Consider the following 19,578-nt stretch of genomic DNA (forward strand, 5'->3'; position numbering starts at 1 on the left):
ATAGGGAAAAAAAAAAAAATGAAGTCACTATTTATGGTTTTCATCTTAAATCATTTTCAAATCTTTGGGAATAGGTTTTCTCCATCTTAATAAAGCAGACCTTTTTAAAAGTATCTGACTTTCTAAATCATTTCATCAAGGGTACTTGTACAGTCTTCAGCGTCTGCACCTCACATGCACACAGTTAAGCATCTTCTTGCTCCTGCTGGATATTTGCACTGCAGTAGAAACACAAAGGCTAAGGAGCATCCCCTGATTGCCCGTTAGAATAGACAAAAGCACAATTAAAATGCATCAAAAAACAGCAGTGGCTTCATGATTATCTTTCCATTCACAAACATTGTCTACATATTCCATTTGTGATCCTTCTCTTCTTCCTTCTGTTTCTGCTGTAGAACAGGTTTTAAATTTTTGTTTTAGAGCTGTACAAAAGAGATATATATGGTGTTGCTTGTTTAGAACAAAGTTACTTGCATTTGTGAACAGTACTCCTGTTTGCTTTTTTTTTTTTTCCCCTCCCCACGATGCACGAAAATGTACTGCAGTATCAAATCCTACCAAATACTAGAAATCTGTTTTAAGTTACTAACACCTGGTGATATTATGCTTTTCTTTTGACACCAGACTCTATGACAATTTTAAAACAGGAACATTCGTCCTCTATAAGAGTACAGCTCGAGATTTTGAAGTTCATGTTCGCCAGTGGGATTGTGGAAGTCTTCAATATCCAGCATCCTGTAACTGTGGCTTTGTTGCCAAAGAAGGAAGTGATATAATTGCATACGATATGTGCAACAGTCAGCTACATGAGTCACAGCCATACTTATCCATAATAAGTAGAGACACAACAGGAAGCAACGTCAGAATAACTGAATCCTACCTAGGAAGAAAAGTAACAGTAAGTTCATACTACTTTTGGATATAATAGCTATTCAGTAATTATTTCTACCAATTCGTACCAACTTCAGAACTAAAACATGCTTTATTTTGTGCAATTAAACACAACAACGTTTATTTTATAGTATTTTGGCCAGTGCTTTGCTTGCAAGTGATGTTTGAAATGACACAGAATTTTAAAATGAAACACTCCACTGCTATTTATCATTCTGTTGTCTGAAACGCAAGCACTAAAAACAGACCATTTCAGCTTGGATTTGTCTATTAGTATATTTAATACATTTTTAATACCTGATAAATATTTAGAGAACATCAAGCAACAGAGAAATGAAATTCCTCACTTTTAGAGGCAGGGATGCTAAAACAGAAAAAATAAGTGACTTATGTGAAATTGCGCACCAAGTTCATAGAAACAACATTTAAACTTAGAAGTGAAAATCTTACATTGTCACTACATCTATTCAGTCGTCCATGTATGATTAGCTTTTCTTTCTCCTTTATGTGCAAATGTGCTTATTCTTCTTTAAATATGCCTTTTTTCCCCCCCTCTCCTTTCAGTAAAAACATTGTTGAATTGTATTCTTTAATTCTTCTTATTAAGAAACTGAAAATCTTAATTCTTCTCAGTTTATTTCTAAAATGTCAGTATTTCTGCTGAGCATTGTGAAATAAAATAGTGAGTTTTTGAGAGTACTCTGGGCTATCTGGTACACTTGGGATCACATTCGCAGGTAGAAAATTCTGTATTAAGCCATAGAATTAGCACATAGCATCATAGAGCTGGTATGCTCCCAACAAGTCAGTTTATATTACTAGAATTATCCCTTTACATCTGGAGAGGGAGTGGCCCTTTTTCTTTGCTCACTTACTCTTTAATCATCTGTGGTTTTGCAGTCATTGACCTTCTGCTCTATACCTGCTAATGATGGATGAAGCTTATTGCCTGAAACGTGCCATCTAGGTGCTTTTTGGGGCACACAGGATTTGTATCTACAGTGCTACACCAAAAGAAATAACAAAATTCGTATGATTCAGAATAGTTAGAACCAGAACTTAATGGGACATCTTTATATGCCTGCCTTTGTAAATCATTCCTTATCAATGAATGTACCTGATTTTATTAGGGAAAAATAAGAATAATGGTTCTCACAATTACATTATCCATATCTTTTTAGGTTTTGTTTTCTTCTGGAGCTTTCATTCGTGCTGATGTGAGTGAATGGGGAATGAGCATAACACTTAGGGCACCCAGTTCAGATTACAGAAATACAATGGGGCTCTGTGGCACCTTCGATGGAAGTGCAGAGAATGACTATCACACTGCTAATGGCGTGGAAATTCCAAACAATTCTGATGCTCTTCTTTTGTTTATAAAGGAATGGAGGTAACAAAATACTTCTTTTTCAGTCAAATGACAGTTTTTGGTTCAATCTCTCCTTTGCGCTCTTCAAAAATTTGTTGAAATAAAAGAGACTTTTTAAGTTAATATCTGAGTAAATACAGACCAAAGAGCCAAATTTGTATTTAAGTAGGATTATGATGTAAAATGAATTTGCTTTGAACAAATCAGAAAAGATCTGCCTTCTTAACTCTTTTTTCCAGTATATCTTGTTCCTATATATATATATATATATATATATATATATTTTTTTTTTTACAATTTAACTGAGATCTGTAACCATATGTAGATTCTGTAATTTATGCTTTAGAAGTATTAAGCAAAACTGGCACAGATTATTAAAACAACAAAAATATATAGATATGTTGAGATAGAATTTCTTTTTTTCTTCTCTAGAATTCCACCAGGAGGTAGCTTGTTTGACAAGACACCTTCTTCATTACCATCTTCTAGGAAAACAAACTTCTGTGACTGCACATTTGAAGATGTTGGGTTAGATCCATCAGTACATAAACTAAAGGCAGTTTCTAAATTGGAACTTCCCCTGTCTTGTAAAGACAGTGAAAATGGTAGATTTCTTTCTTTGATACCAGGACTGGATGTCACTGCTGAGTATCTCAGCCCTATTGATCTTGTCAAAGGCTTAAACAAACATTCATCTGTACATGAAATGGGTTTCGCTGCACTTCTGGAAAAGGAGGATAATCAAACCAAACTTCACAAATCATCATTAGTAAAGCCACATGTCTCTGCAACCTCAAAAATAAATTCTGGTATGGAAAAAGAAGGAACTTCAAGTTCAGACATTAAAAGAATTTCTGATGGCTACAGTAATCAGAAAAGTCAATCTGCTAGAAATAGAAGGAAGCGCCAAAATTATTACAAATATCATCCAGTATTTCTATTCCAAAATCTAAGCCAAACGGATTTAGAGGCATATAGGTACTTTTTCCCAGAGGACCACACCACTGACAAAAACAAGAAGTTTCTTCCTTCTTGGCCCACACCTTCTGGCCTCACTGAGTCCAGTGCTCTGAGACTGTGCCAGCAGGCAATAGCCAATTCCAGTATAGGAAGAGCTTGTGGTGGCCTTCTTGGTAGGAGAATGGAAGATGCAATCAGTATCTGTGTTAAAGATTTACTGTTGAAGGATGACCTCAGATGGGCAGAAGCTTCATTAGCTCTTTTAGAGAATGAATGTGAGAAGAGAGTTTTAGAAGAAATAAACTACAGTCAACAGGAACTTCAGGGGTTTGTTGAGAACCTGCTTACTGCACTGAAGTGTCCCAGTCTGTGCAGTGGTAATGGAGAATGTACAGAATGGGGTTGTGCATGCTTTCAAGGCTATGGTTCATACGACTGCAGTATACTGTCTGGTAGGTGGGAAAAACAATGAGGTTTACTAAAATAACAGTCTCTGTGTTTGTGCAACATATGTTTTACATCACTGTTTTTCTATCCTGCTTTTATTTTTTTCTCTTTGTGCACTGACAAGGGCTCCCTATGGTGGGCCTGTTCATTATCCAGCAGTCTAGTTCCAATTTAATACAGCCATTATTGTTTTCTATTTAGCCTTCTTGTTTCCCAAGGGAAAAACATGGGCTTAGTTTACGGTATATCAGATTTTAAAAATTTACTACTCAGTTTGCAATCCAGAGTACTGCCTCAAGAGATTAGTGTGTTTCCACAGCTGTCTTCTTCAGGGAGATCTTGCCACATCCATACACTCCTGCAGTCCTGTTTATTAACTGGAAGCGGGATGTTTTTGGCAATGTTACATTTCTGTAAACTGTTAAATGTGGAAGCAGAACTGATGGTGAAGAAAAAAGTTTACCAAATAGAGTTAGGCAAGTTTTTTTCATTAAGTAAGACATTGACTCAAAATGCAGATAAGCAGATAACAGTGAGAATATGAGGTGTGGTTGAAAATTCAAAAGTCTTTCAGAACTGTTGATATTTTATAGTAGTATTTTTGTTACATTAATGTATTTAAAATAAATGGAGGAAGAAGTAAGAAAGTAATAAAACAGAAATATTTGCTTCCTCTTAAACTCAAATAGATGGACTTGTGTATAATCAATATCAACAAATATAAAGATGTAATAATTATGAAATAAACAAGAGAGCTTGGCTAAGCAGGTTATAAGAACAAAAAGAGAATAGATAGAATGCTTACCTACATCCTGAGCTTGCTGCAAAACTCCAGAGGAGGGATCTCCAGAAGCGACCCTTTCCTAGGTGGTAGACAGCTCTTAAATGGGTCTAGGAAAGGTGGAGCCAAGTTCCACCTCTTCTGGCAGCACAGGTGAATCGCCTCCCAGGGCTGACTCATTGCTCACCTTAGGTGATCAATCAGAGGTTCAGGCCGTGATCCAGCAGTTCCCATACAGCTTTGCTTTCAGAGGAAATATTTGAGTATTCTAAATTTTGTCAGTTTATTTCATGAACCACCCTCCACGTGTTTGTTTTCTTTAAACAAACAAAAAAATCCATTATAAATTATTGCAAGTAATTTTCAAGTTCCTATATCTAAAGCCTGAGCTTCATTTACATTTTACACTGCAAGTGTGATGTAAAGAGTCATAGATGAGGTAATAGACCGCATATTCACAAGAGTTTGTTATTGCATGAATGTTTTATCTGCTTTATAAATCTGAAGTTCCAAGAAAAGATATAAAGCCTCACTTTGAAGGTGAAATTCATTTTAATGACACAAAAGGTTACTGTTGTACCTTTTCCCCTTGCTCCAGATTTTGTTGTTGTCACTTTTCTTAGTTGGGCAGAGAAATAAATGTGTTGCCTAAAGTAATTGTCTATATGAATGAGATCATTATATTGACTTTTATTTTCTAATCTCTACTTCAAAGACCAAGCTCCAGAAATAATAGAGCTGGAAAATGCTGGGCTATGTGATATTCGTCAGTATGACTGCACATCAGTGAGGGCTTTTGGACATGGCTTCAGAGAGTCATCAAATCTGAAGTGTGAAATTATCAGATTGCAAGTAGGTCTCCTTGTATAGATATAATATATAATAATATATAATTATTAATATATAATAATTCTGTTTAAATTTCTCTGTGAATAAGTAAAAACTATCTAATCTTTTTATGTTGGTACAACCCAATGGTTTAGTAGAAGCTAAAAGCAGAGGCACTCAGCACTTTGCAGCAGGCACTCAAGTCTTTGCAAGATTGCACTTTCCTCACTGCTAAAAGTGCAAAACATAATGGGAATGTTCAGCAGCTAAAAGGAGATAATAGCAAACAGCAGCTATCCATTTGGAAAGGGCAAAGGTAGTCCTATTGGTGGCAACCAGTATGTTGCTTGTTCTTTCCATTCTTTTTCTTTTTTTCTTTTTAAGTGCTTATGGAGAGGAAGTGAAGTACCAGTTCTTTGAAAAAGGACTGCAAGGTTAAAGACATCACTAGATTACTGTTTCAAACTCAATACTCAAAATAGCCTTTTTATAAACATAGTAAATCTGTTACAAAAAAGAAAAAGGCATTTCTGAGATGTCCATTTCCCAGGGGCAGAATACTGTGGCTATTTAATAATATGTCAGCTTTATAGCCTAGGTTTGAACAGAAGATTAAAAATACTGTACTGTAATGTCAGAGTAGTCTGTACAGACAGAATGTTTTTAGTCAGACCTAGAATTTGCCCAAGGCAAAATTAAAAGCCATTTACAAGTGTTAGCCTGAAATGAACAATCTGTGATTACAAGTTTTTACATCGTATCATACATGAGAATAAAAAAAACCTGCCAAATGAAACTGGTTTTCACTCGTGATGACTGGGGGGAGAGAATGACAAAAGGGAAAACATTCAATAGGAATCTTCTTCTCCTGAGAAAACCAAAAAATGCTTTCCTTAGTTCTAGTAGATGCTACAATTAAGCAGTGTGGGGGGTTATAGATGTTTTTTTCTTGTGCACATTTATCCAATCATCTGCTAGTTGGCTTGAAATGGGAAAGTTAAGAGTATAGGTTAAAAGAGTTTCAGACCATCTCACACATCTCACCCACTGCTTAACTCTTCCATAACTCTCCAGATTGAAGAATTTTTCTTGGTAATGCCATGCCAAATTGCCATGCACCAGGAAAGACTTCTCTTCTTTCATTTTAACAGGCTCAGGTAGAAATCTATTTGTGGGGGGAAAAAATGACATATTTCCCACATCATTCTAATCCAGAGAAGTAGACACATTGAAACACTAAGCAAGACATGTTTTTGTTTGTTTTTTTTTTTCTCTGATAAAAATATTTTCATATTCCATTTCACTGAAAAACAAATTACTTGTCCTAAAATTTAGTACACTGATAACCAGTGGATTCCTGGAGAGCCTCTAATTATGTCAGCTGCCTTCCAAAATGTCAGGACTGTCGACTGCGAGTTACCGAATAACGGCCCACAGTCTGTTGTCATGGATCTGGTTGATGATAAACCCATTGCCTTGTGGAAAATAAAGGTACTTGCAGAAATTTCAAATATTCGCTTACAGACACTAAGATGAAACTACATTGTGTATATAACTATTATTTTTTAATGGTACAGTGGATGGAATTCAGCTTGCTTAACATGGCGTCTCATTTAATTTCTTAAGCTTAAATACAGAGTGCTTCCTGCAAGGGGACTGCCCCCTATAAGGGGCTAGCCCTAGAACTTATAGAAGGATGCATCCTTCAAAAGTTGAAGGTAAAGACCAAGTAGTTACCCTAGTGCATTTCAAATGACATTCAATATGTTGACAGAAAAAATGAGTTGAGCTCAATGTATATACATGAATGTTTGTGCGAGGTAGACGTCTAAGATATCATGCAGTTGGAGTCAATAAGGTCAATAGACCCTAAAAACTGGTCATTCTATCCTAGCATAGACACCTATATGTGGTCAGTCAAATACCTGCCTAATCTTGTTGATATAATTGATTAGAGTTTTGCTGACTATTACAAGAGTTTAAACAGCTAAATGTAGTGCCTGTCATTGAATTGAATCCCAGGATAGCAATCAGTGCTGCTGAGATGTTGATACCTATGTTGATTAAACTACTTTTACTCTATATCTTGCAGATTTCTAATGATGGATTAACTTACAGCAATTCTAAAACAGTGATAATATACGATGGAGCCTGTCAGATATGTGAACTACAGGAATCTGGATTATGTGCACTAAAGGTATATATTTCATTTTTCTGTGTATATCACTAAAGTGTGCATCTCTTCAGGTAGAAAAAACACACATCCTGTATTCATTTACAACAGGAATTTTTCATGCCCAGAAATGAAAAGCACCAGAGGAGAAGCTCGGAAGAGAAAAATTTGAAAGAAAAAAGCAATAACAACAACAACAAAAAACACTGTATGTAATTAGCAAGTAAAACCAAACATACTGTTATTTGTTTATTTCTAAAAGTACAATGTAGGGTTAGATTTGATTAGGATTAGATTGATTAGATTTGGACACTACAAATGCAAAATTCTACAAATAGACAATTCTGAAATTTGCTGTTTGACAACTGAAAATTAATGAGTCATATTGTCATTTCTCTAAAAGGAGAAAACATGCAATATAGATGGACTCTGTTACGGTGAAGGTGACACGAATCCAACCAGCCCTTGCTTACTCTGCAGACCCGACACATCAAGGTTAAGCTGGTCAGTTGTTGAAAGTAAGTTCTAAATAGTTCTGATTGTTGTTTCTTTGATTTTTTTTTTTTCAAGTAGCAAAAAGTTTAGGTTCTACTGAGTTTCAAAATTAATAGATATACCGAAGTTTTGAGCTTAGTTTAGTGTTTCAGCTAAAGCTCAGTTGGTACTACTTCAGTTTGTAATTTGATCTTGTTTTTCATCTTGCAGTTCTCCTTATTTCTGAAAAGCATGTTTTCCAGACCAGACATGTGAAAGACAGACTTGTTTTTTTTCTTCTTTTTTTTTTCCCTGTTCACAATAACTAACAAGAAACTACTGAAATTAACAACTTTTTGAGCCTTATTAGCAGTTAACAGTATTTTGATTTTTGGTACAGCCATGTCCACAAGTGTTTGTCTTCAACATTTAGGAATAAAAGGCCTTTCCCAACAATCAGGTGCATGTTCTGAGGCAAGGTTTTTCTTTCACTTTTTTGAACAGGCAGTCTATATGCAGATATTGAATAGTCTGTATACACATAATTTCATCACTGGAAAATTCAGAGTGGAAGGGGTCTCAGGATGCTTGAGTCCATCCTCCTGCTTAAAGATCATCCTTGAGCTCTGTTGTACTCAATCACTAATTAACTTAGGGTGTTACTAGTAGCACTAGTAGCATTTTGTTGATCTTCTCATCAACAAAAAGTGGATTCAGCAACCTGTGAGTCCACAACTGCAGGCAGAGCAATGAAAATCAATCCGAAATTGCAGTTGAAAATTGTATAAATTATCTAACTTACAATGTGAGCAATGTAGCTCTGCATAAGCTAGGCAACAAGAAGCTTTTCTGTATACATATATCTATAAAAATGCTCCGTAAAGAGCTTTGCATAAATGTTGTTAACACCTCATAGACCTACTAATGATGTTTAATACAAGATTTTGTTCCATAGAGTCTTTGACTTACACCAAACAAGAGGTGAACACAAGAAACTAGATTAAAAGGCAGGTCATGTTAATTAACCCCTTAATATTTGGACATAACTCACATTGATTGCATAGATGTATGGCCTGAGCAAATACTTCAGTGTATATTTATGAATCTCATACTTCAGTCCAATTAGAAACCATACCATGATAAGAGGACCGTCATCTAGAGTTTCTATTTTCTGTCTCTCCATAGTACAAAATTCTAGCCTAGTAGCTGTAGCTCTTTTGCTTCAGCTTTCCCATCAAACAGGTTTCCCCATCAACCCAGGTCCATCATATCTCAAATGCAAGAATCCCATCATGTTTCATGGGGGAAGTGCTGGCATGACTCTGCCTGGATTAGTATGGCTCTTGTATGAATGGGACTTTTGGTGACTTTCTCAATCTCTTCCTAGTTCTAACTTTTTATGATTTTCTGTACTTTCACTTTTAAACTGCTACAGTTTATAAAAACAATTTTTAATTTCAATAAATTTTGAGGCCTTTTTCTATGTAAATGCTATCAATCTTTACAAGCTCTTACATACTCTAAGTAATTTCTTGTTAATGTTACAATTATAACGAAAATATCTATTTTTTTCCTGTATTGTTGAAATGATGTTAGAATTTAAAAGAGATAGTCACATATGTCTTCCTTAACAGAAAGATATGTTCCTTTAAAATTTTTATAAGTATATTGTAACTCTGCTTAAAAGAGAAAATATCTCCTTTGTTACAGACAACCAGCCTCCTGTGCTTGAAACTTTTCAGGGTATGCTACAGACTTTTTATGGAGAAGATTTTGTATATCAGTTTTTGGCTTCAGATCCAGAGGGCTCTGCTATTCTTTTCACATTGGAGTCTGGTCCTGAAGGTGCCAGTCTTTCCCCATCAGGTCTCCTTTTGTGGAAAGCTGTGTCAAAGAATCCCCATAAATTAACATTTTCTTTGACAGATGACTGCAATGCGGAGACTAAGGTAGAAATAGAGGTAATTAATATTACAGTAAAATGACTCATACTAGTAAGATGTTTACAATATCTAATTATAATATTCATTGCTAGTTCATAAAAAGAGAAAACTATCTTATTTGTCTTGCTTTGTAGATCAGAGTAAATTCATGTGATTGCCTGAATAATGGCTCATGTGTGACAAACATTAATTTCCCACCTGGAAGTGGGAGATACCTTTGTGTATGTGTGGCTGGATTTGAAGGTGATCTCTGTCAAGTGAATACTGATGACTGCAAACTCAACCAGTGTGGTACTGGCAAATGTGTAGATGGAATAAACAGCTATTACTGCGAATGCCCACCTGAACTTCAAGGTAAACTACTACACTATATATTCACATTTAGATTTTCTGTTTTCCTCTGGTGAATACAGGAAAAACAAGAATGATAAGTAAGTTTGGTCCCAGCATGGCTCCTCCAATGCCAGCAGATAAATGTAGTCCACAGAGCCCATTCTCTTCGGATTCTGCAATAAGCAAGAAAGTTGGCACATGATAAAAAAATGTACGCAACAAACATAGTGAGCTGACTTATTAGATGTACAGAAATAATTTGATGTACTTAGTGTATGCACTGCTTTGTATTTTTGCATCTACATATATTCTACTTTTATCATTTAAAAATATATTGTCAAAGTCTGGTGACAACAGTATTATAAAAATCTGTGTTTGAATGCAGGTGAAAATTGTCAAGATGATATAGATGAATGTGCATCCAACCCTTGCTTCCCTGGAGTATTTTGCTTCAATACTTTTGGTTCTTACTATTGTGGTTCATGCCCAAAAAATCTACACGGAGATGGGAAGTCATGCTATGGTAATACGATCTGTTTTTTGGAATACTATTGTCTTACTGGGTGTGCTATGTTTCTAACAGTAAATTAGAACTCTAGAGTAGTCAGCAGAAAAGAACTCTCTGACTGTTGGCTACAGAGACAGAATCTCAGATGGTCACAATATCAGAATGTAGTGGGTCACACAGCTGTAAACTCCTCTTCCAAATGTTTAGAAAAAAAATACCTACAAATGCCCACATTCTTTCACATAATACTAGGAATCTAAGCGCAGTGTATTTTTTCTGTGTTATTTTCATAATACGAGTAACTACTGACAAAATGCTTTGCTTTTAGGCTGCTCAGCATAGAACTATTTATTGAAATAAAGATACTCGAGAAATCAGGTGTCTAACATTAATTTACTGTGTCCTCTTATGCAATTTCTGAATAACTGGTATTTTTAAAGTGGTCTGTTGCAAATCTTCAAGAAACATATTTTACTCTTCATCTGCTGTCTGAATTTTTAGTTATTTTTTCTATTGGAGTTCTGTAATCTATTTCCTGTTGAAGTAAAAGTAACTGTTAATGTGCCCTCTCATTTTTTGTTTCAGAAACCTTTGACGACATTTATGTTAAAAGAAAAGATTTCATAGGGGAAGCTGGAGAGAATAAAGGTGATTTTATTTCATGAAGATAGTGAAATTTCTGATTCACATTCTGATAAGAATATAGCTGGGAAGTTAAAGGTTTTAGACAGCTTTATGTTATTCACTTTAATTTTTCAGTTTAACTAAATGAAATTAATGACTTGGTTTGCATTCTTATTTCTGATCTTATAAATGACACTGAAATGTCAATATCAACAAATCCCTTAGGTCAGTCATTTCATTGTCAGTGTGATATATGACATTCTTACTGCTGCCTTTTGTTTTTGTGACTAACCACTGACGTGCAATAGGTAACATGGGGATAGGGACATCTGTTATATGAGATAAGCAAAAGTTTATGGCATTATGTTGAATGCCATTTTCATACTTCAATTCAAAAGAAAGGTGAAGAGTATGGCAAATGAAGGTCCTTAATTCCAAAACTCTTTAAACTCTATTGCTGGCATTTCCAGCTCTGTGTCTGCTGAGGTATTGTTCACAGAGAATTCTCCTCGGGTGTCTTTTTCTTCATCTCTGAACTGTTAGCAGGGGAAGAAAATGCACTCTCACTCAACTGCCAATGCTGGATAATTCTTTATCAGTTTCTTCTAATGCTTTGTTTTTCAGCAGTGGGAAGCATAGCACTTTGCAATAAGATTCATGGAAGTTTAACCTTTTATTTACAGTTTTCTAATACTGTTTCAAAGGACAGATCTTAAGTTGAACAATCTCCTTCAACTTCATTCCTGCTCAAACCCATAATGCTAAAAAGCCCATTGAAAGCTTTCTGCCATTCTTGTATTACAGTGCCATACTCCTTTCTACAGTCCACCAGAACACCCACTTTTTTTCAGAATATGGAGCATTTCTCATTCATTCTGCTTTGCTATCAGAGAGAAGGCTGAATCCATCTTTGTCATTGAAAACATATATGTAATATTCCACTAATAAAAAATATACAACAACTATCAAAATGAAGAAAAATGTTCAGAGAATTATCTGAGAGCTCTGAGATAACTGAAGTAATTAAGTAAACTAAAATATACTTTTGCTACAAAGTAGTGAATTATTCATACAAAGTACTTCATGTGATGTAAGTAACTGTAAGTGGGTAAGTATATATTGTTACTAAGTATCTGCTTCCAGACTCTAGGCTTATTATCTACATTTAGACGTACATGTGAACAGTAAACAGTATCTTTTGTTTTAACACCATTACAGTAATCTAGTTGTACAGCACTAGTAATTTCTTCTGCCAATAAAGTTATTTATGACCCAGTATCTGAAAATCCCTGGCTGGCTGCTCCAAAAGGCCATGGTGAGAGTGGGAAAGGATGTAGACAGAGCACCTTTGTCTGCCAGTTGAGATTTATGTCCTACTGCAAACATTTATTCTGGTGTAGCACATGTGAGGAGAGGAATGAATGGAACATATGTTTTTCTGTTCAGAAGACATTCTCCATCCTTGAAAGAAAAAAAAGTCTTATAATATTTCTCCTTTTTCTGTAACATTCTGTAGGTTTTGAACAGTCATCATTTGACAAGGTCTTGAGCTCTGTTCCCAGTTCTATAGATGTCCCCCGAAGATTTATTTCTATAGAAATGGACAATACTAGTACTCCATCACTCTCCAGATCAAAACCAATCACCACTGAAAAGTCATATAGTTCTCAGAGAAGTGCTTCTGTACAACCAGATGTATCTGAAAACATTGCTCATGCTGTTGGTAGCAGTAGTGGGCACCTTACTGACACAGAAGGGGCTTCTCCAGAAAACACAGTGATTACAGCTTCTTCAAGGAGCCATGCTGTATCAACTGAGAAGAAAACAAGGACACGAGTTGAGGCCTACAGTCATTGGGAGACTGGCAAGAAGGCTTCTCTTAGCAGTTCAATGAATACAAGCAAAGGGCTTTCTTCGTCACACAAAATATTTAAAGGTGGAAATGCTCACAGAGTTCAGCACTTGTTAGCCAAGCGTAGAATGAATCCTTTACTTTTTGCTCTTGTTGAAGTGACTATCCCACCAGAAATGCTTCCTGAAGATTCAGATGAAATAGTACTTCCTAAAGCAATAACCTGTGCTGAACTACCTTGTTTTCCTGGAGTACCTTGTGAGCCAAGTCAGGATGATGGAGTCAAGTGTGGTCGTTGTCCCTATGGTTACTATGGAGATGGCTTCAATTGTAGAGGTATGGCAAATGACTGTACTAAATGCTTCGCTGAGAATTACTTTATATATAGGTTGCTCTGAAAGTAATGCCTCCTATTTATTTCCATGGAACATGGAAATTACAACAGACACAAAGAGCACAATAACACTATTTGACAGAGCAAATTCCCAGCTACAAAACACTACTTTTTCAGTTAGTCACCACCATTAGCTATGCATTTTTGCCCACGATGAACAAGATTTTGCCCAAGATGAACAAGCATGCCACGCTCATAAAGATCTGCACAAGTGGAGGTGACCCACTGTTTCACAGCTGCTTTGTGGGCTTTGTTGCTAGGAAAATGTTGCCCATACAGTTGTCCTTCATTGGCCCAAATAGTTGGATGTTAGAAGTTGCCAAATCTAGTCTATACAGTGGGTATGCTGAGTCAGTCCTGCCAAGAATGGTGATGTGCTCCATGGATTTCAAACTGGTATGGAGGCTATAGTTATCATATTTCAAGAAAGATGGTTCTCTTCTCTCTCCTTACTCTGGAATTTTGAGCCTTCAGCCTAGTCAGTATCATGATGTAGTGGTCAGAGTTGATGATTTGTCCGGGTTCCAGGAAATCCAGAAGGACCACCTCTTTCCTATCCCAGAAGACAGTGAACCTACTGTCAGTTTACCTACTGAGAGCTGCATCTTGATTTTTTTCTTCGATGGAGAAGTCATGTGTTGCCACTCCATGAACTGCTGGTTTGACTCTGGCTTATAGTGGTGACAACATATCTTATCATCGGTAACGATGCACTGCAGGAAACTGTTATCTTCAGTCTTGTATTGGTTCAGTAGGTCCTGACAAACTTGCATACAATGGTCTTTCTTTTCTATGTGAACATTTGTGGGACCTACCCTGCACAAACTTTGCAATTCTTTAACATTGCCACCATCACTTCCAACACACAGAAGCCAATATTCAGCTTTATACGCAGTTCCCTGGTTGCAATACATCTTCACATGCATGAGCTGATCGAGACACTCTTCATTTTCTGGAGTGACAGCTCTGCATGGACATCCAGAATGGCTAGTCTCATGTCTTTGTAACACTACTGAAACTCACCACCCACTGCTTCACTATGCTCACATGCACTGTTTGGTCACCATAAGCATCTAGCAAGCAATGAATGTCAATGGGCTCCATTTTTTTCCTCCATGCAGGAATTCAGTGACACACCTTTGTTTAATATGCACTTCCATGTCAGACACCATTTTGTAAGACTGCCCCTCTGCTGCCATCTGTCACACAGCAGCAAATTTGAGGGAATACTGTTAGGAAAGTTCAGCCTTACTGCCACACCACCAAAATCTGTCTCTGACATTGTGGGCCAACATAATACAATAGAAGGCATTACTTTCAGAACAGCTCTTGTATTTTTATAACATGAGAATACATTGTTGATGTGTGATTGGTAAAATTCACATAGTACTGAATTTCCTTATTTTCTTAGTAATATTTACCTTACAGGCTTTTAGTTGGGTGGATACACTTAAAAACATTTTTTTCTCTAATGTATCTCAGGCTTCCCTCTTATGATCAGAGACCTGATTGATTCTTTGTGGTATGTTCATTGTGCTAAATAGGACATAGTTAGGCTGAAATGCCATTGTTTTTTTCTTTATTCCTTTCACTGTTTTCTTAATTGCCTTTCAGCAATATGTAGACAAACATGTGGCAAAAATATGGAGTGTGTGGAACCCAATATTTGCAAATGCAAGCCTGGTTATGCTGGTTATAACTGCCAGACAGGTGGGTATGGCATTTTGATTTAGACCATGATAGCTCATATAAATGAGTTAATCATTAAGATCACTGTTGATTTTGCACAGCACTATGCAGACCTGATTGTAAAAACCATGGAAAATGCATTAAGCCCAATGTCTGTGAATGTCTACCAGGTTACAGCGGCTCCACTTGTGAAGAAGGTAAACAGAATATTTTGTACTTTTGAATTCATAAATATCTGAAGATTGCTGTCAGTAACTCTCATAACCATTCGTTCTGACAGGAATGCAAGTTCATTTGATTTTTACTTTAACAGAGATTCTTATGTTTACTAAGTTATGACAGCAAAATATCATACTTTGATTTAACTTATTGCATCATCAGTACATTGCATGCTGATCTAAAATTAATGAAAAAAATAGTTTCATTGGTTGGTTTTTATTTATTTTTTATCACATCTGAGGAAGCAGTGCTTTTTCCACTGGGCATTTGTTTAGAGTTGCTCTTCTCCACTTCACCATTTCAGAATCTTTTAAGAAAACAAAGGTCAACAAATTGCAGTTCAATTTCATAGGTGTGCATACGCCTTTCCAACAGATCCTTGGATAGAATCCAGTCCCTCTAACCTAGGTGCCTTTGCTTAGGTATTGCCATCCCTAAATTTCTCAGTTCCTTTGAGGAAGAAGGTAAGAATACAAAAGAATGTCTCAAATAGCTGCCTGAATTCTCTATAATTCTGTTTCCAAATAATTCAATGTAAATACATTCTGCTCTCTATTGACTGTTTAGAGAATACAAGTTGTGTCCAGGTGGTGACCCAATTTGCTTACTCACGATTTATTTTTCTGTAAGTACAGGAAAGTACAGCTGTTAACTGTGTCCTCTTAGGAAGAGTTCCCAATGGCACATCATGGTGGCACCCAGCTCTCTGTCACAGTGATGGTTGGGATGTTTTCAAGTGAAAGAGAGATCTGGATTCCGGACACATCACAACAGTTTCCCAGACACCATGCATTAGGATATTCTTAGTAAGAGCACTTAGCAGTTCTGTGGAAGTGAGTGATATTCTCAAGGAAAGGCAGCAGGAAAGGAAGATTATGTGATTAGGGCTGCCAGCTGCAAAGATCCTGCTGCCATGACCCCTTCTGTGGATAGGTTTGGACTGTTTGTGTGCTCACCCAAAATGACTGACTGATTTAACTGTAGTGCCAGTCACATCTAATTTGTAGGCTTCCACAGTCTTTTCAGGTGGATTTATGGTGAGTGCTTCCTTACACCTGTATAATAATAAAGATACAGATGAGAGATAAGAACAGATTTTCCTGCAGTAATTCTGATAATGTGAAATTATGTAAAGACAGTGGCCAGGGTAACTTTCACAGCAAACAGAGTTCACTTGTAACTCCATCTGCCTCTAAGCTGAACGTTCCTGAAAAGCTGGAGGACTACAGCCCTGTCTGGAAATTGTCTCACATTTCCATTCTCTGGGGGAGGCCACCAATGGTGGAATTCTGTGTGCCCTGTTGAAATTCAGTTCTTGTTTGTTCTTGTAAAAAGGCATAACACGTTACTTCATTTTATTTCCAGTTCTTTCCCCGCTGTCAATTACTAACTGTGTCCTTTTGCTAAAGCATAACCAATACACACATCTTTTTAGATGTGCTTTCTTGAACAACTGAATTCTGTTTTCACAGCACACTGTAAACCACCCTGTAAAAATGGAGGGACATGCTTGGCCAGAAATCTCTGTACCTGCCCCTATGGTTTTGTAGGACCAAGATGTGATACAAGTAAGTAAAAAATCATAAGCAAAAAATACAGAAAATTCTTCCTGTTCTTTGGGAACAAAGCAAGTTATAATTTAAATATCTGATGTACTCCTCTAGTGAAATTGTGCCTAATTTCCAGTATTAATATCTGGGAAAGGACTGAAAAATGGATGAAGGATAAACTGTAACATATTTTTCTTCCCTCTTTGATTGATGGATGGTAGTGATTTGCAACAGGCACTGTGAAAATGGTGGTGAATGTCTCACTCCAGACATCTGCCAGTGTAGATCTGGATGGTACGGACCAACGTGCAGTGCAGGTAATAGGGGACTCCTGCAGTTCTACTACATTCCTGGGAGGCCTCTCATAATCTGAAATTTGTAACCATGTTACTCAGACAGCAGCATTGGGTGGCTGCTTAATGCTGGGGTGCCCCCACACCCCTTCTTATTTCTGCATGCTAGTTCTGATGCCAAGTAGCAGTTCTATAATATAGATCTCAAATTTTTGGATAGAGATTTTAAGTGAACGGCATAATCTGAACTCATGCGAGGCATTTAATCACAATCCTTGCAACAGAAGTAGATATTTTATGGGTTTTATTTTGTTGTCATGGTTCTCACTTTTCTTCACTGTTTGTGCAGCTATGTGTGACCCTGTGTGTCTCAATGGTGGCTCCTGTACTAAGCCAGGTGTATGCCTCTGTCCACATGGATTTTATGGAACCCAATGTCAGAATGGTAATCTTTTTTTTTTTTCTTTCTCTTCCTGTTGTTATGAGGTAATCAGTAAGAAAGCATTGTTAAGCTTCAGAGAAGTAGTGTACAAACATATATATGTAAAGCTTTTATGGCTGATTCAGTCAATGTTCAAGAAGAGATACTAAAAATTCACATTCTCTCTTGCACTCAACTCTTGAGCAGTGTTCAGCCACTTGACCAGCTGCTTTATATATTATATAGTCTGGTCACTTTTATACACATACACATATACACTGCCAACCTTGACATATTCTTATCTTATTCTGTATTTGGTACTGATGTAGTAAATCCACTAATATGACTTTTAATAGACAGGCTTGGTAGTTTATATCAATGTTTGGCACTATCAGGATTTTAGTGTTGCACTAATTTCCTGGAAGTATGTTGCAAACAAAAAGCAAACAGCAGCCATTCTCCTTTATATCTTTTAGCTATCTGCAGGCCGCCTTGCAAGAATGGTGGCCACTGTATGAGAAACAACATTTGTACTTGTCCTGATGGTTATACAGGCAGAAGATGTGAAAAAAGTAAGCTAGTGTTAAAATCCTTCCAGAATATGAAAGTAATTAATAAATTGCTCTGTAAACCATTAAAAAGTATTTAACAGCAAATGTTTCTTAATTTAAGGTGTCTGTGAGCCAAGGTGCATGAATGGAGGAAGGTGTGTAGGGCCCAATATTTGCTCTTGTCCTTCAGGGTGGAGTGGAAAAAAATGTAACACACGTAAGTATCATGCAGTTAACAGGAGAACCATGCCTTAAAAGTAATGTATGGCTAAAGGACAGCTCTGACAACAGATAATATGAAGTTATTGCCAAAGAACTCCTAAATATACACACATTGACAAATAGTGATCTGTAACTTGGCAGCAAAATGTAGAATGGGGAACTAATACTACGCAGCTCAGGCTAAATCGTGAGACCAAAATATCCTTTTAATTGTTGAATGACATATACTTCTGTTTCTTTCTCCACTCTTGTCTAAACGAGATGCATCTGTATTTTTGAATACATACAGCTGCAAAGAACTGGGAAAGTGAACAGAAAGAATTTCAGTTTGTACTATAGGACATAAAAAAAAGATATCACAGAAAAAGATCTACAGTGAAACATTGGAAAGCTGTGGAAACAGTGGGAAATGATTGGAATAGAAAATGCAATAGGCATAAATCCTCTAGGAAAGATAAAAATAGGACTGTGATGGAAGCACAGCTGTGGATTGTGCTGTATCTTGATGAAGTTATAGATGGCATGTAAATAAAATGTGGCAGCTTGGATAAAGGCACAGTTTGTGTGAAAATCAGCATGAGTATGGATGGTAAAAATACAGTAGATAAAACGTAAGTGTCTGTCATATCAGCACACCTGAGGCTCAGATACTGATACAGACAACGAGGTCTCTCATGGCATGGATGAAAAACAGTTCTCCCTATGTTATTTTCTGTAATTATTGGAAAGGCATACTGAAAAAAAAAAAAAAAACCAACAAAAAATCACCCATATTTACAAGGATTAGATATTTTTGGACTCTATGGAAAAGAGATTTCATAATCATAAAATCTGTTAACCAATGAGAAATAGTAGTGTTTTAGAGAATGATTTAATAAACAGAATGTGCAGAAAAGTGGAAATAGAAAATACTTTAAGATCAAACATTCACGAGTTGATTCTCTGTGAATTAAGCTGCATAACAGACAGAAAGATCTTTCCCTGAGGTTTGGATTTTGGAAAGGTAAACTTGGAAAAAAAACAACAAAACGGTGTAGTGGCATTGACTTAATATTT

General features: G+C 36.4%; 1 protein-coding gene across 1 annotated transcript in view; it reads left to right on the plus strand.

Moving 5' to 3' along the window:
• VWDE (von Willebrand factor D and EGF domains) overlaps positions 1-19,578 on the plus strand; it is a 39,304-nt gene that overhangs the window by 15,016 nt on the left and 4,710 nt on the right. The window contains exons 9-27 of the mRNA XM_042817027.1: positions 625-898; positions 2,073-2,281; positions 2,693-3,672; positions 5,164-5,300; positions 6,612-6,767; positions 7,369-7,473; positions 7,853-7,967; positions 9,634-9,884; positions 10,001-10,220; positions 10,585-10,722; positions 11,293-11,355; positions 12,848-13,519; positions 15,192-15,287; positions 15,368-15,463; positions 16,958-17,053; positions 17,257-17,352; positions 17,678-17,773; positions 18,226-18,321; positions 18,422-18,517. Of these exons, the coding sequence (XP_042672961.1) occupies positions 625-898; positions 2,073-2,281; positions 2,693-3,672; positions 5,164-5,300; positions 6,612-6,767; positions 7,369-7,473; positions 7,853-7,967; positions 9,634-9,884; positions 10,001-10,220; positions 10,585-10,722; positions 11,293-11,355; positions 12,848-13,519; positions 15,192-15,287; positions 15,368-15,463; positions 16,958-17,053; positions 17,257-17,352; positions 17,678-17,773; positions 18,226-18,321; positions 18,422-18,517 (3,992 nt within the window). The remainder of the gene's footprint in view (positions 1-624; positions 899-2,072; positions 2,282-2,692; positions 3,673-5,163; positions 5,301-6,611; positions 6,768-7,368; positions 7,474-7,852; positions 7,968-9,633; positions 9,885-10,000; positions 10,221-10,584; positions 10,723-11,292; positions 11,356-12,847; positions 13,520-15,191; positions 15,288-15,367; positions 15,464-16,957; positions 17,054-17,256; positions 17,353-17,677; positions 17,774-18,225; positions 18,322-18,421; positions 18,518-19,578) is intronic.

This window comes from Centrocercus urophasianus, unplaced genomic scaffold (genome assembly GCF_019232065.1).
Source record: "Centrocercus urophasianus isolate 14NV4802_14NV808 unplaced genomic scaffold, USGS_Curo_1.0 seq_16, whole genome shotgun sequence".
NCBI lineage: Eukaryota > Metazoa > Chordata > Aves > Galliformes > Phasianidae > Centrocercus > Centrocercus urophasianus.